At 38.7% G+C, this 17,017-nt stretch overlaps 1 protein-coding gene across 1 annotated transcript in view; it reads left to right on the forward strand.

Moving 5' to 3' along the window:
• The window catches only part of AHNAK2 (AHNAK nucleoprotein 2), a 134,016-nt gene extending 127,580 nt beyond the window's left edge, over positions 1–6,436 (forward strand). Inside the window, exon 12 of the mRNA XM_082275852.1 lies at positions 470–6,436. Within this exon, the coding sequence (XP_082131978.1) occupies positions 470–6,256 (5,787 nt within the window). The 3' untranslated portion in view covers positions 6,257–6,436. The remainder of the gene's footprint in view (positions 1–469) is intronic.
• Positions 6,437–17,017: the final 10,581 nt, after the last annotated feature.

Raw genomic sequence — 17,017 nt, forward strand, 5'->3', positions numbered from 1 at the left:
AATCTCAACAGTGAAAACAGAAACAACCACATATGAAGCTGAAAAAGAAGAACCCAAAGATAATATTGACCCCGTAGATACAATAGCAAAGATGTCAGTGCCTGAGGAAGAAGTGGAAACTCTGAAAGCAGAAACAGAATCAGACGATTGGAAGTTTCCTTCATTCAAGCTGCCAAGATTTTCATTGCCTGCCACATCTAAGGCAAGAGCTGAAGGTTCAGCCAAAGAAATCTCTTCAGAAGCTAAAAGTGTTACAACTGAAACAGATGTGGTCATGGAGGCTACAACCACTAGAATTGATACAAATGAACTAGCCAAGTCAATAAAGTCAGAGGAATGTGATTACATTACTGAAACTAGCATGGAGAGCGTACTGATCGAAGGCCAAGAGAAAAGCCTAGAGGAAATAGAAGCAGAACATAGTTGCAGTATTTTTTCCAAAACTATTTCTGATATTCATGGGCTTGAGTTAAGCAGAGACATTATTGCAGCAAAAGAGAAGGAAGAGGTGGAGCCTATGCATTTGGACTCTGCATTTGATTCACCCTCAACTGAACTGCCTGACACAGATAAGGAACTGAAAGTTGAGCATGAAATTGTAACAGAGGTGGTTGATGTAGATAAAGAATCACCTACAGACAGTGTGAAAGTAAAGGGTAAAGTAGAAAAACATGAGAAAAAGATTACTGAGGTTGAGAAAACCATCACAACTGCTCAGACCAATGGTGTAGAATCCATTTCTCCTACAATAGAGCCCCATTTAACCACACCTGAAATTAAGACTGTAGTGGAAGAGGGTGAAGTAAAGGTAGTTTCTCCACAAGCTCAAATTACAGTGACCTTTTATGAAGAGCAAGTAAAAGTCAGCACACCAGAAAGTGGAACTATCACGACAGATGTAGCAGTTGAAACAGAAACAAGTGGCAAAAAAATAGAGAATGTAGAAGAGGTCTCATCAGTCATTACCAAAGTGACATTTATACTGCCTGAGGAGGAGGAAATGTCATTCGGATGGAAGTTGCCAATATTCAAAATTCCACTGTTTAGCGCTACAGAAGTTACACCAGAATCTTCTGCGGATGAGCCCAGAGAAGCAGCTCCACAAACTGTTGCTGAGACTGCACTTCAGAAATCCCCAGAAGAAATTTCAATGGTAAAAACACAAATAACAGCATACAAAGCAGATAAAGAAGAACATGTAGAAATGGCAGATACAACAGCAGAGATTTCAGTGTCTGAGGGAGAACTTTCATTATTTGTCACATCTGATGCAAAAGCAGGAGGCTCATCCAAAGAAATTTCTCCTGATGCTGAAAGTAAGATAACAACTGAGACAGAGGTGGTCATAGAAGCTTCATCAAGTAAAACTGATAAAAGTGAAATATCTGAGTCAATAACAAAGTCAGAAGAATGTGTTTACATCACTGAAACTGGAGTGGAGAGCATAATGGTAGAGAGCCAAGAGAAAAGAATAGAGGAAGGGGAAAGCGCTTACAAAGATTTCCAACTGTCATTTCAGGTTCCAGTCCTAAGCAAGGCAAAAGAAAGTGACAGTATTGTTTCCAAAACTATATCCGTCACAGCTGACATTGACAGGTATGAGTTAGTCACAGAGGTTCTTACAACAGAGGACAGAGAAGAGGCACAGCCCATGTTCTTGAAATCTACATTTGACACACCCTCAACTGAGGCAGACGAAACTGAGATAGCGGGAAAAGTTGTGGAAGAAGTACACATTGAAGTGGAAGAGTTAGAGGCTTCTGTAGAGTCACCAATATCCAAGGACCATGACATGGATAAGGAACTGAAAACTACAGTACATGAAATTCTAAGAGAGGCAATTGATGTAGATGATGAATCACCTAAAGAAATTGTAAAAGTAAGGGGCGAAGTCAAAAAGAAAAAGATTACAAAAGTTGAGAAAACCATCACAACTGTACAGACCACTGGTATAGAAGCCATTCCTACTTTGCTGGAGCTCCAGCCAACCACCCCTGACATTAAGACTGTAGTGGAGGAAGGTGAAGTAAAGGCACTTTCTCCCCAAACACCAGAAAGTAAAACTATCACTGTTGAAGTATTAGTTAAAACTGAAGAAAGTGTGGAAATAGCAGAAGCTGTAGAAGACATCTCGACTGTCCTTACCAAACTGACAACCACAGTGGCAGAGCATGAGGACGTGTCACCCAGATTGAAGTTGTCTACCTCTAGCCCCACAGATGTTACAACAGTATCTTCTATGGATGAGCCCAGAGAAGCAGCCTCAAAAACTGTTGCTGAGACAGCACTTCAGGTATCCACGGAGGAAATTTCAGCTGAGAAAACAGAAATAACAGCATACAAAGCAGATAAAAAAGAACCCACAGAAAATGTAGACACGGTAGATAGAAAAGTACAGATTTCAGTGTCTGAGGGACAAGTTAAATCTCCTGAAGCAGAAAAAGAAGATGCATTCAAAGAAATCTTTTCAGAAGCAAAAATTAAGATAGCTGAAACAGAGGTGATCACAGAGCCTACAACCACTAAAACTGATACAAGTGAAATAACCGAGTCAATAATGTCAGAAGATAGTGTTTACAACACTGAAACTAGAGTGAAAAGAGTACTGGTAGAGGACCAAGAGAAAAGCCTAGATCCTACACCAGTGAACATTATAATAGCAATGTCAGAAGCTAATAAAACTGTAGCAGACCCAGAACTGAAGTTTAAAACACAGGAAAGTGTATTGGATATTGATTCTACAGAGAAAATGGACAATGAAGAAGAATCAACCCTTTCTCAAGGTGAAAAAATATTTTCTAAACCAAAAACTGCAATGAGTTCACTTGACAAATTAGGTGTTAGTGTTATTTCAGAAAGTATTAATATAACCAGTGAAGATACTAAAGGTGATGAGATTCAGTTCTCTGGAAAACATCTTGCTTCATTTCCTAAGTTAAAATCCTTAAGAGAAGGAAAGGTAAAGTTTTATTCTACTGATATAACACCTAGTCATCAGGAAACAACTGCTGACCAGCAAGCTTCCGATTTGTCCATTTTAGAGAGAAGAAGAAGAAGAATCTATCCTCAGTTGTCACTTCCAGGGTTTGGGGTTACTGTTCTCCAAGAAAGTATTTCAATTACAGATGAAGATAGCCCAACTGCTGATTTCAGTTTCACAGAGAAAATACATAGGAGTTCTGGCACTGGTAATTTTTATCTGTCCAAAGAAGAAGAAAGGGCAGCTGATACCTCCACTTTGCACAAAACAATGGTGTCAGATGCCAAAGAAGCCAAACAAGATACAAACATTGAGCTCCAGCTAAACAAAGATATATTAAAAACTATAGATAGTATCAATTTTAAAGTACAGCAGCTTAAATTGAGCGATGAAGAATATGAATATTCAGAAAAAGTATCTCCAGAGTTTCAAATATCTAATTATTCCTTTGACAATTCTATCACTAAAACAAAGCTACGCACAGATAGTATTCATGAACTGTCTTCAGGTAACACTGACCAAGCTCTGTCTGCAGATAAAACTGAAGAAAATTTAGATGTTACAAGTTTGAGTGGTCTCCCTAATACAACAGCTTTGTTTGAGTGTACTGAATCAATACAGGATGATAGCATAAATGCAAATATTATAGCACAGTCTCCAGTTACTGAATCAACCAGAATACGTTTCCCTCAGTTTTCTACCCCAAAGCTCAGTGTTGCTGTTATGGGAGAAAGCATTCACATTGGAGATGATGAGGCTATACAAACTAAATTGGATTACTTCACACTTGAAGAAAATGTAAAAAGAAAGCTATCAACAGAAGAGGACGTGATGAAAACTTATGGAGACGGTTCAGAATCTTCAGGGTGGAAATTTCAAATGCCAAGTTTTAATATTTTTGGTAAAACTGAAAAAAAATCTGATACTTCTCTAGATTCTGGTAGGAGCGCATATGAGAAAGCTGATAGTGTACATCATGATGATGCTGAGAGCCATACACCAAAGGCAGATAATGCCAAACAGCCACCCCTCGAAGAAAAACCTAGAAGTCCCTTTAAGCTGCCATCTTTTAAACTTCCATCTCTTAGTTTACGAGGAAAGAAAGAAAAAACTAGTGAATCAATGAGTATAGATTTGCCAGACACTGACAAAGTAACCTCTCGAGAGCAGTTATCTTCTGAAATTGAAGAAAATAAAGATGTTGGAAAATCAGAAGACATAATTACAAGTAGAATAGAAGATACAGATGTAAAGACTGGTCTAATTAGCACAAAAGGAGAACGTGCAAAGAAAAAGCTTTCTAAATTGGAACTGTCCAAACCTATAAAAGTTTCTACAGATAGTAACTATGTGCTGGCTGAATCTTTGGATGACAATTTTTCTCAAGTTACTAGAAGCAAAGATGGTGATTATGAGGCACAGGTTGATACTATCATGGCCTCCCCTGGATCAGCTGGAGTTCAGAAAATAGAAAGAAGTGAGATACATGTGAAAATAACGCATGAATCAGCTGAACAGGTAAAAATTGAGTTTCCTTATTTTAAAACACCTGTGATTTCTGCTGTTATTCCTCAAGATGTAACTTCTGAGACAGAAGCTTTACCCCAAGGCTTTCAAGAGGAGATACACACAGAAGGAATGAAAGATGAGGATGCCATCAGCAAAACATACAAAACACCACTTAAAAAAGCCAAAGCTATAGACATGAGTGGTCACACACCTGAGGCAGCTGAGATTCCAGAATTTGTTTCTGAGGAGCTAAAAGACATTTCCATTTCCTCCCAAAAAGACATTAGCGGATCCAAAATCAAACCAACAAGAAAAGCAATTAAGTTATCTTTTTCAAAAGTTAAAATGCCCGTTTTAACGCTTTCTGCTCCCCGTGAAAAAGAATCTTTTGACATTACAAACCAGCATGATGGGTCTGGGCTGGATCTGCCAGAGTATGACCTAAGCAGTAAAGATGAATTGCCAGCTGTGGACATTATTTGTGTAGCAAATCAATCAGTCCAGGATATACTTGGAGCATTGCAGTCAAGTGATACAGCGGATGCAGAGAGGTGTCAAACAGATCAAATAAGCTCACATCAAGAAAAGTCTACAGAATGTGAAAAAGAAAAGGCCAGTGAGAATGCAGAACCTCAACATGTTAGCACATTGGAATCAGCTTCTCTTAAAGAGAAAGAGAAAGTCATCAAAAGTATAATACACACAGAACCAGCTTCTGCAGACTCCAGCGCCTCTATAAGTAAAAGTCAAACTGAAGAAAGACATGAGACAGTCAAACTCTCCCACATAAGCTACATTAGATTTGGTGCTCCCTCTCCAGAAGCAGCAATGGAAGCAGTGGGTAAGAAAGACATAGAGCTGTATTCAGATAGTAGTTCAGGAGATATTAAAAGTGAATATGACAACGTGTCCCCAGATGCTATCAAGTCAACAAGCGAAACTGTTAAGTCATCATCTTTTTCTTCAGGAATTGTTAAAGAATATGAGATTTCTACTTCTGAAATGGCAGCATATGGATTTTCACTTTTCAAAGTCAAATTACCTGAGGTCAGCACTAATATAACCACAAAAGACTTAGAACACGAGATATCTGAAGACCAATGTGAAAGTAAGCCAGGGCTTTCCGAGGAAATGAATACAGAAGCATTTAAATCCCATGAAAGCAGGTTAGAGAAATCCAAAGATGAACTCATTAAAAGTGATTTGACAGTGTCTCCTGGAGTCCATGTAGAAAAGTTGAAGACATTTACCTTTGAGGTGACGTCTCCAACACAAACAGCTGCCCTTCGTTTCCCCATACAACCTAAAGATGCAGCGACTGCACATCCTGAAAAAACTGAACATTTATCTCCAAAAAATCAGGAAGGGCAAATGAGCATAAAACAAAAACCACCAAGCAAATTTAAGTCCTGGATTCCAAGTATTGGTTTCTCTTCTTCATTAAATGAGAATGAAAGCAATAAATCTGAACAAGAAGAACAAAAACCTGAAGCTTCTCAACCTGAGAAAGAATCATCAGCAGCATTATCAAGCAAAGAGAAGGTTCCTTGGTATAAATTTCCAAAACTAGCGTTTTCTTCTACTGAGAAACAAAAACCAGAGAACAAAGAAACAGAGAAAAGACCTGAAGCTTCTTCTACCATAACTGAACCAGAAAAAATAGAAGCACAAACTTCCTCTGTAGAGCAAGATGCACAGGCATCTCTGGCAGAACCCGAAGACTTTAAGATAAGCGAAACAGACCTTGGTGGAAGTGAAACCAAATAAGTAAAATTTAACAGTCTACCAAAAGGACATTATTTTATTTACAGTGTGAGATCAAGAAGAATAACATGAACAAACTCAGGCAAGAACACTGGTTTAATCCTGAACAAGCATGTGCAAAGTCATATTAACTCTTTGAGACTGATTTTTTTTTTTATAATGAAAAATACATTGAAAATCACTCAAAACGGATGCTTCAAAAAACCCTGTAGTGAAAGAAAAATGAAGATGGAAATTGCTAACCTTTCTTTATGGAAATAACAATTGCCTCTTATACTGATCCATTGGCTTCAGTAATTTTTACCTAACTGACCTGCAACACTTGCAAGATAAGACTCCAGTGTGACTTCACTTTCTGCATGTTAATTCATGGGTCAGTTACTCAAATCATTCAAGTCAGAGACATCCAAACAGATAATATTTTTTAGGAAAAGGTTGCCAGTTGTTTCTCAAAATATAGCTTACGGGTAACACAGTGAAAGACTATAAGGCAATAGTGACAAGGAATTGTCTGACACTAGATGCAAAACACAACATTTGGCTAGAGTTGTCATTTTAAAGTATATGTAAAGCCAATACTTTAAATTTTGGAGGAGGAAACCTGTTAGGTTGAATTGTTTTTTTAACTTAAGGAAGTTAGAGGAATTTTCTCAAAATCGATGCGTAATCCCTTCTTAGACCCTTTTAACTGGAATGAATGTCCCCAACTAAGGTTTCCCCACTATTTCTGTTTCATTAACAGCTGAAAACGTTTTAGATAGCTCATCACTTTTTAACCCAATAACAATGGTTCTCAGGAATGAAATGAATAGAAATGTCCCCAATGAGGGCACAGACCACAAATCTAGTATATAGTAATCATCCCTGAACCTGTAGCTCTTTTGCCTCTTAAGTGGGTACACAGCATACAGCGGTACCATTGTCAATTTGAAATGTAGAAAATGGCCAGCATGCTGGAAGCCAATCTTTGGTCTCATTCAGTACAATTATATTACACCTATGTTTCAGGGACATGTAGGTCTCTTCTCTCAAGGTAACAGACATGGATATTAGAAAAAGAAAAGATTAAAACTTGCTCTCAGTGTATGGGACTGCACTCGTGTCTAATGTATGCCACCTTAAAAAGTAGGACAATCATGTCCCTAAAACATTAGTAGAATGTAACGTATTCCATGTGATGTCAGTAAAAGATTTAGGTTCGGCTCCACTGTGCAAGCTATTTTCAACACTTCAGCAACAAAAACCTGACAGGGACTTAATTCCCTCTCTATTCAAGTCTAAGCCAGGGACTCCAAAAGTGGGAAACTTGGTTTTAAGCTACAATAAAATAACTTAAAAATAGGTATCATTTTCATCCACTACCCATATAATTCTAAATAAATTGAAACCTCTCGCTATAAACACAGCAAGGGGTACTAATTCACAAAATATCTAGAGGAATGTAATTTTTTAAATTATTGTTTTGCTTCTATTGCAAATTATATTTTGCTAAATCCTGACTATTCTAGATATCAGATCCTACACTCTTAGAAGACATTCCAACACGGTTTGTCTATAAGTCAGCTTTGGTGTACAATTGTACTGAATTGCGTTAATGAACTATCAGAAGTGTTTATCCCTGTGCAAATGTTAGGCAAGCTCTCCCCTCCTTGCAGCCAGGTTAAAAAGCAGTTCTTCTCTTTCTTATACTACCAGTCACATGACAGATACATGATGTGGCGCAGAATCCATCGTAAAGCAAAAAACCCATGTGACCAGGCACAGATGGAAGCTAATTTTATGACTTGCATCCTGTATGCTTAAGCCATGAAGTTAAACTGGTTTACAGGCTCACTGTCCCAAGATTAGCATATGACACATGGGCCTGGTAATAGCTACTTGTATTTGAGCCTTTTCACACAAGTGTCTTGCATTGTGACAAATTCCCTTTAAAGAGATTGCCTTCCTTTGCTGAACTCACCTGATAAAAAAGCTAGTTTTCTGTCTGTTTTGCTAAACAAAAGGCTTTAGTACCCTCTGGGTCACTAACCCATAAGGGATATGCAGATCAGAAGTTCTGATTTTCCCTGTTAATAGCTCCTTGTTGCTTTCCTTGATCCGGGGCAGCCAGGCAACTAGCATTTTTAGCAGGTCAGCCACAGCAGCCCCATTATTCTCTTTGTACAGATTTCTTATAAATTGTAAAGACAGATGTCCAACTGATGAACTCGCACAGTGAATGCCATTCATGCACCTGTAGCTTAATAGACATTTCAGCTCTCTTTACCTTTAGAGAGTTATATAGCTGTAGGATCTATTATGTTTTAAAGCAGGGGTCTCCAAGCTTTTCAATATGAGGGTCACATTGTATATTTTACCAATAATTGCAGGCTGAAAAAATCCCCATCAGAGTCCTCCTTACATCAGGGTTCACATTAGAGTCCCCGCTTATGCCAGGGTCGCCTTCCGATTCCCCCTTTCATCCAGGTCCCCATCAGATCCTCCCCTTCTATCAGGTTTCATGTTACATCTGGGTCCCCATCAGATTCCCCTCTTACATCACGGTCCCCATCAGAGTCCCTTCTTACATAAGGGTCTCCATTAAAGTCCCCCTACATCAGAAGGAGAGACCATAGGCAGCTGACCCTAATCCCCAATGAATGCAGATTGAGGATATGTCACTGACCCAAGCTGCGGGCCAGATAAAATCCTATAGCTTGCCATAGTTTGGAGACCCCTATTTTGAAGCATCAATCCACACTAAAGAAAAATGTAATGTATCACTATGGCCTGGTGTGCCAATCAGACATAGGATAAACCATGAGGCTTGGATATATACACATTGGGTACTTTACTGATCCTTAAAAAGAACACATCTAAGAAAATGGCCGATAATTTAAAACCTAATTCCAACTTGGCACTTGTACAGCCTTCCTTTATAATATCTAATTTTTATGATCAGCTGGGAGCATCGTCTAACTTGTTCTAATGCTTCCCTATTATATAGGGAAAACTGACCTTGGCCACATCTGAAATTGATAATAAGTAATTTACAAAATCCGTTGTAATAAAATACAGACAGGAGCAATAATGTTCTGTACTGCACAGCAACCAATCAGAAATGAGCATTCAATCATTATAATTACACTAACTTGAAGGTAGCAGTATTCTGATTGGTTGCTATGTATTATAGAATACCTTTGCTTTCCCAGCTGTGTTATTTGATTGGTTGCTGTAAAGTTTCTTCAGGGTGGATGAAGTACGGGCCGCTGGAGGTGTTGCCAAGATTATTTAAAAAAAAATTGTGGCTAATTCGAAAAAGGTATTCACAGCCTGGAGGAGTTAAACAAAATGGCATTCCTGAGTACTCCACAGCTACACAGCACTCAACATATCCTCATCATCAAGATGCATGAGTCTAAGGAGGCAACCGTGAGTAAGCACGTTTCATCAACTGGAACCAGAGAATGTGTTGACATCATTCATCATCTGAAATGGAGACTTACCACTCGGAGTGTTATACTCCAGAGGCATGGAGGCTGAGCCACTCACCTTGCTACTTCACACCTGAGTGCCCACGGACCAGCTGTGCACCATGGCATCGTTGCCTGAAGAAAGTACTCACTACGGGATGTAGAAGGAATCTAATCTAGCTGTGACACACCTTTAAGCTGCAAAATGTGTGGTTACAGCTCCAGAGGTCAGCCATGTGCAATTTAACCACCCCGTAGTTATAAGCCATGACATATCGTTCAATGCCTTTTACCAAAACATATTGGCTGGGGTCAGTCCTCCTTATAAAATAGGCTATAAAATAGGGTACCATCATCCTTTTATTGGTTTTCTATATCAAGTTCCTGAAGCTGGCCATCCAACTTACAATCTGATTCTACAATTTAAGTACAAGCTCCGTTATAGTTACCAAAACTTTTTAATATGAGGGTTTACCTAACTAATCCATTTAATATGTATCCAGATAGACTCTTTGTACCCCATAGTCCTTGGTATATTTAAAGAGATTGTACCATTAGATCATAATATCTATATCTTAAGATTACTTTTAGTAGGAGGTGATAGTTAAAGGAGAAAAAACATTAAGTAATACATATGGTATCCCTTTATGTTGATGGTTTTATCCCTTTATTGTGAGTGGCTATCTCTATATACCTTTATAGTCCCTGCAATGCACTTTTTCATTAATCTTGGGCATGTTCCACAAAATTACCAATTATCTAGCCCTTAGATTAGGCATCCTAATCATGTGATCACTGTGATCAGTTGTCACAGTGATGGGGTGTCTTGGAGCCCACCCTATCGCTCCTAATTGTAAATAGCAACCGGCAGCTGTCAGTGACAGCACAATCATAGTGCGGAGGGTGCTGAGTGCGCACCTACCACAAAAGTGGTACAGCGACGTCGGCTGTACACATATTTCTGGCTGCATGGCATTAAAACCCACTGCCGTACTGCCACATATTTGCATACAGGCGGTGGAAAAGTTAAATTCATTTCAGATTATACTACGGTTTTTTCAAAGTGCCATCACACACAATAAAATATCTTCCATCGTAATAATTCATCACATAATACTTAGAAACAAAATTATTGTTGGGGAAGCTTTCTGTAAATAACATCCAGGATGTGGGCACTGTTAAATAAAGTAATCAAAATTGTACATATTTAATATTATGCAAGCTTTTACACTGTCTGGACTTTTACATTGACTTTGCTGATCTACTTTGTCTGCATACGTGAATCAAAATCCCATGTGGGAACATAGTCTGCTGAACAAAATACAGAAATCTAAGTGCATTGCAAAGAAACATATTTTATAAGGCATTATTTCAAGTCTGGTAGTGGCATTTTGATGAAAACACACGTAAATGTAGGCTTTTTATGAGCAGGAATGCATCAAGTACAGTAAACCATTGCAGCCAATCAAAAACCATGTTGAGTTTATTATAGGTTACTGCACTGCTTTGCATATCATTACTAAAATATAATGAACAAATCTATCCAATGGGGACACACAAAAAACAAAAACACATATTTAAAAGAGCTGGGACAGGTTAAACTTTTTAATGATGTTTTTATTGCTGCCCATGCCCTTCCTATACTGATGACAAACCCAGCCTCCCAACTCTATTACTGGTATGGATGGCACAGGGACAGAAAGTGAGGAAAAATCTCCTCAAAGGGGTCACAGACAGAAGTAAAAATGTGTCATAAATTTCAACTCTTCCCCACTCATTAAAAATAAATAGTTGGAATGTTGGCCTTAACTTTGATTTTAAACTGATACCAGTTTTGGGTGGCATCTTCCTTTACACTATGCCATTCTGTTGTATTGCATTACCCCCTGCACAATGCGTGGTGTTTTGTGTGTTAACATGTGTCCATTCATTTAGAACAGACTGCTAACACACCACAATGGATTAAAAAAAAAAGTGTACGCTGTAAGTCAGATTTTACATGAGGCACAATGCATAGCACGTGCATTGTGGAGCGCTGCAGTATGGGTACCTAGTGTACTAGTCACATTACGGGTACTCAGTGTGCTAGTTACTATCAACAAATGTGTCTTAAAATTAAGGAAAAAGCAATGATATTTTTTTTGTAGGTAAAAAAATATATAGTTATAAATAAAAAAATAAATAGAAAAACTCATCTGTGGTTGCCATGGGCTGAATACACCTAAATACCTTCAAGTTGCATCAAAGAAAAGATTTACAAAGTTGATTTTTTTTAGAAAGTAGCCACAGCTTGTTTAGAAAAGCCTTTCCCCCTTACAGCAAGCTATAGCGAAGGTCTCTCTTTCTGCACAGGTCTGACACTCTCCCCCCCTGCTGAGTGAGAGCTAAAGCACTCCAATCAGCAGGGAGTATGAGCTTTGCTGATTGGAGAACTCCAGCACTGATTCAGTAATGGGTGTGTCATAGAGCAAAGAGATCGCTGCTTCCACACAGGGGGCAAGCATTATGCTGGCAGGGGACAGGCCTTTCTATTCAGGATGTGGCTGCTTTCTAAAGAAAATTAACTGTAAGACTTTGCAGCCACGGAAAGTATTATGCCAATTTAAAACGAAAGTTTAATTAGACTTTAATAGGTTACCCCCACCACCTTTGCACTGACTATCCCAAGGATACAAGACTGTGAAGGAAAAAAAAAGTCTTCCAAAAGCGTATTGATTCAGGCAATAAAAAGGGTTTATCTGCAAGGAGGAGGAGGAGCCTTGACAATTCACTGAAACGTTTAGTAAGGTCAATATATTACAAGTGTGTATGAATATAATGATTTATGTTGCTGCTCATTTTAACACACAGGTATACAGTAAATGTCCCGTGTTCTTTTCCTCTGTGGGGTTAAATTCTGATCTTTAACTGAGAATATAATATATTTGTAAAATGGAGTTTGAGCTATCTTAACTGTTGTATATCTGAGCTCTTTAAACAAATTATACTGTATATAAAAGCTTTGGGGATGGTGTCAGCATTCTTGTATAAGTATATAATGTATTATTCACTGTCAGATATAATTTCAAGAATATATCAATATGCAGTACAATAAAATATTGTTTTTATTATTTATCCTGTGTGTTTATTTTGTCTTAAATCTTGACATGTACAGGTGTGACGGAATCAAATTTTTAAAATAAAACTAAAGGCAAAACTTTTTTTTTTCATTTTGGATAGCGTAAGGGAGGGGTTATACCACTGTAATTGTTTTTTTTTTTTCCGTGTGTCCCATTGGGAAGATTTCCAATCACTTCCTCTCCCATAGTCAAAACAGGAAATAATAGTAAATCCCTTCAAGGTGAGTTAATCCCTGGTTGTCACCAAAATCACGCCCCCATTGGAAGATTTCCCATCTATTTCTGTCCTGGGGACAACCCTAAATGTGGAATTTTCTTTCAATTTTGATCATAGTAAACAGGGCAAATAGAGAGGGTGAATCTCCCTAAGAAGGGCACAGACAGCAATATCGAAACCTATCCCCGCTCTATCGAAACCTATAAAAAAAGTTTTGACTTTAGTAAATTTTTTACTTACAAGTGTCTGTGGTTAAAAATTTGAAATCCTCATTTGGAAGAAAAAAAAGCATCCCAATAGTAGGAAAACAAATCTGACTCAGATAAGTCTACTTTGAAGGGCACTGTATAGCTAGCTATTACATATGTCATGCAATACTAGCATTTGGTCAGTTACAATCGAGAATCAGACTTGTATGGAGAGAAAGGATTAGTGCCACGTCCTAGGGGTTGGATCAGATATGAATTTCTATTTTTCAGAATCAAAGGGTCTATCATAAGTTGACAGCCTAGTAATTTAGTAATCATGGCTTTATCTAATGTATTTTATACATTTATTTTTTAAATGTATGTATTTACACATCTGTGCTACAACACTACTGTTAGAAACTAAAATAAAATATTATTCTATTGTATTATAGCCCTGACGAAGGGAGATTTGTGTGTGACTGCTGAAATGTGTAAGATTGACAACTTTTGATAGACCCCTCGGTTGTGAAAAATAAAAATTCATGTCTGGATCAATCCCTACAGTTTAGCACTTTCATCTTTTTTCTCCATACAAGCTAACTCTCCCAGAAACTCCACTGGGTGTCCACCAGGCAAGAGAGAGCAGCCACACTATACCAAATAATCATATCAGACAGAACAACAAACTTTGAGTCTTGTGCTCCACAGCCTTGATTTCAGAATCATAGACTAAGCACCAATACAGGGGTCTGATTTGGAGACCTGCTTAAAAGTAGTGCAGGTACTGCTATGAATCATAATCAAAGAATGCAATTAAAAGTACATATAACACTAGAATTGAATTCTACTTTAAAGTGGCCCTTAATAACAGTGAAGATTTTCCATCTTATGTGAAACCTCTAAAAATGTTAATTGTGCTTGAGCAGTACCCTGAGAATTTACACGGTCTTCAATTATTTCTGAAAAATAGCAGCGCAATTCCTATGCCTGGTCACTACTGTACCTTGAGCCTCGTAGCTCAGTATCTTTAATGTGAGATCATCTCGGGTATGATTTGGAGTAAACCTGGAGTAAGATTTGGTAATCTTACTACTGTGCAGCTCTCGGTTCTCCTTGCAGAAGAGGAAGCTCTAACTGAGGACCGACAGGGCAATATCTCCCTGCTTCTTTCATTCTGTGGATCTATGTTGTCCACACGTTTCCTGATGCTTCTTAACCATTGTGCCACCAATCATGAAATCATTAGTCAAGCGAGTAGAAGCTCCTCTACCAAGATGGCCACCTACAGTATATACAGACAGAGTGCAGTACTTGCTAACTCAGTGGGGAAAGTGGCAGTTGCAGGTAATACTGATGACTAGACCTTTGTTTTTTTGTTTGCCTTTTTTGGTCACAGCTCAGGTCCTCTAAGTCAGTGGTCCTCAACCCTGGTCCTCAGGGCCCACTAACAGGCCAGGTTTGCAAGATAACCGAAATACATCCCAGGTGATATAATTTGCTGCTCAATGATACTCTAGTCTGCATCTCCCCAAGGTAATACTTCAAATCGGGCCTGTTAGTGGGCCCTGAGGACCGGAGTTGAGGACCACTGCTCTAAGTGACAGCAGTGGCTAACCTTGCCACTCTTTCCATTTTCTGGAGGAGGAATAGAGATTTGGCTACGGATTTTAAGGGAACAAACTTTTTTTGAAAATGTCTTTTTATTGAAAAATTGACATGTATAGGTATAAAACATAGCCTGTGGGCATTCCCCGGCAAATACATAAAACATAGAACTACTAATAACACCTATTATAGAACCCCACAAAAAAAAAGAAAAGAGAGGCAAAGAAACAACACATCTTCCATACACCTCGCTGTATCATTCTCTTACAAAATCACTTCAAGGGTTGATGGTTGATTCCTGCTCCCTCTCAATCATCAGGATAATGTATCGGAAGAATATTAACTCGTGTTTAGAATCCTACCTGAACAAAGGAAATGTGAGTCCCTGCAGAGGAATAAATTTGTTCATACCCTATAATAAACTAAACCTTATCAGGGGGGAATTAATTTAGTCTGTGGACTCCTGATCATCTGTTGTACACTCTGAATCTGTCCACAAGTGCCAGGCCTTCTCAAATTTCCTAGGGCAACCCCCGAGACAAGTAAGTAGCTTAGCTTTGTATAGGGGTACAACCTTTTTGATTAAACGCTTCCAGAAGGGCGGATTAGGGGCAGTGCCTGATTTCCATTTGAGAACTATCACCTAACACCCAAGAGAGTACACATCGCCCTACTAACAGCCAGAGGGTCAACTAACCCCAGGAGGCAAACACCAACTTTTACAGGAACCTGTATAGTAGTTAGGGTAGATATAAACTGGGTAATTTCCAAACAGTGTGGAGTCTAACGTCAAAACGTCACTTCCGGTCTCGGAGCCTGAGCCGTGGAACGCGGAAGCTTTCCGGCTATCGCACTGATCTCCACCAGCCTACACCGTGAGTCGATACTATTGTTTTTGTCCGATTGCCTTGCATACTATACCATGGGGCTTCTTTTTTGTTTGAGCACACAGATTGTATGAATACTTGCTCATCCAGATCGGAGGGGACCCCCGGATATATCAGCCTGTTTAATCCCAGAATATCACACACCAACAGGTTGTATGAGAAGTGTGACACCTAGTGGTTACACAGGTGGATGCACTCCCCTTTTTTTCCTTCATTCACTGGAATTTTTTCCACTAACACTGCACACAGCACTTTAAGGAAGGATTTTTTACCTCTCCTAATTTTATTAAGTTTGTCACCATTCATTTTCAAGCAAATATAATTATTTATATGAACTTTATCCATTGCATTTTATCTGTGCACTTTAATCTAACACTGGTATTTGAACACTTGCACTATATATTTTTTATCATCTATAATAAAATGTATCACTACTTATGCACTTTCTGCCTATTTATTGCATATTGCACCTTTTTGGTATACTGAGCACTTATTGGGGATGTTGAGTTTTACCCCCCGATTATTGGGGTAAACTAGCACCTGTGCACTTTATATTAATTTTAGTTTCACCATTTGTTTTAAGCACACCCTATATTAATTACCTTTCAATACATATTTATAGGTAGCGCCCTTTACCAACCTTTTTCCTTTTATTCAATTTCCCAACAGTAGCTACTAATCTGAGGGCACTCCCAAAAGATATAGGCAAATTCAACAGAGTCACTAGAGCATCTCCAACAGCAAGAAGAGGAATTAGGGAATATACAATGTAGTCGTTGTGGTGTTAAATAAATTGTGCGCACTATTTTAAATTGGATCAGACGGTCTTTAGTCGATATTAGTGCTTGAAATGGGCTGTCCCAGAGATCTTCCCAGTCTTCATTGTCCAAGTCCTGCTCCTCGGAACGCCACGCAGTTAGCAGGGCATCTAGTCCCACATGAACGGAAGGAAGTAGTGACTTGTAGATCACAGAAAGTGTTTTTTTGAGAGCGTCATCCCAGAGGAGAACCTCAAAATCGTCCTGCTCCAATCAAAACAAGGAGGACCCAAATTGTGCTGCATAGGCGTGTTGGACTGTCAGGCAGTGTAAATTTATCTTTCAACCTATCAAACATAAATAGTGCACTCCCATCACCAATATCTGAAAGGTATCGGATTCCTTTAGCAGCTCAAAGACCAGAGACTGGTAAGGAATGAAATTCTGGTAGCATGGGATCAAATCCAAGCGGAGTTGATGGGGACCTTTGATGGGGTTTAGTAATGACAGCATGCCAGGTATTAATAACTGCCCTCAT

Source organism: Pelophylax lessonae (assembly GCF_965119305.1).
Source record: "Pelophylax lessonae genome assembly, chromosome: 13".
Taxonomy (NCBI): domain Eukaryota; kingdom Metazoa; phylum Chordata; class Amphibia; order Anura; family Ranidae; genus Pelophylax; species Pelophylax lessonae.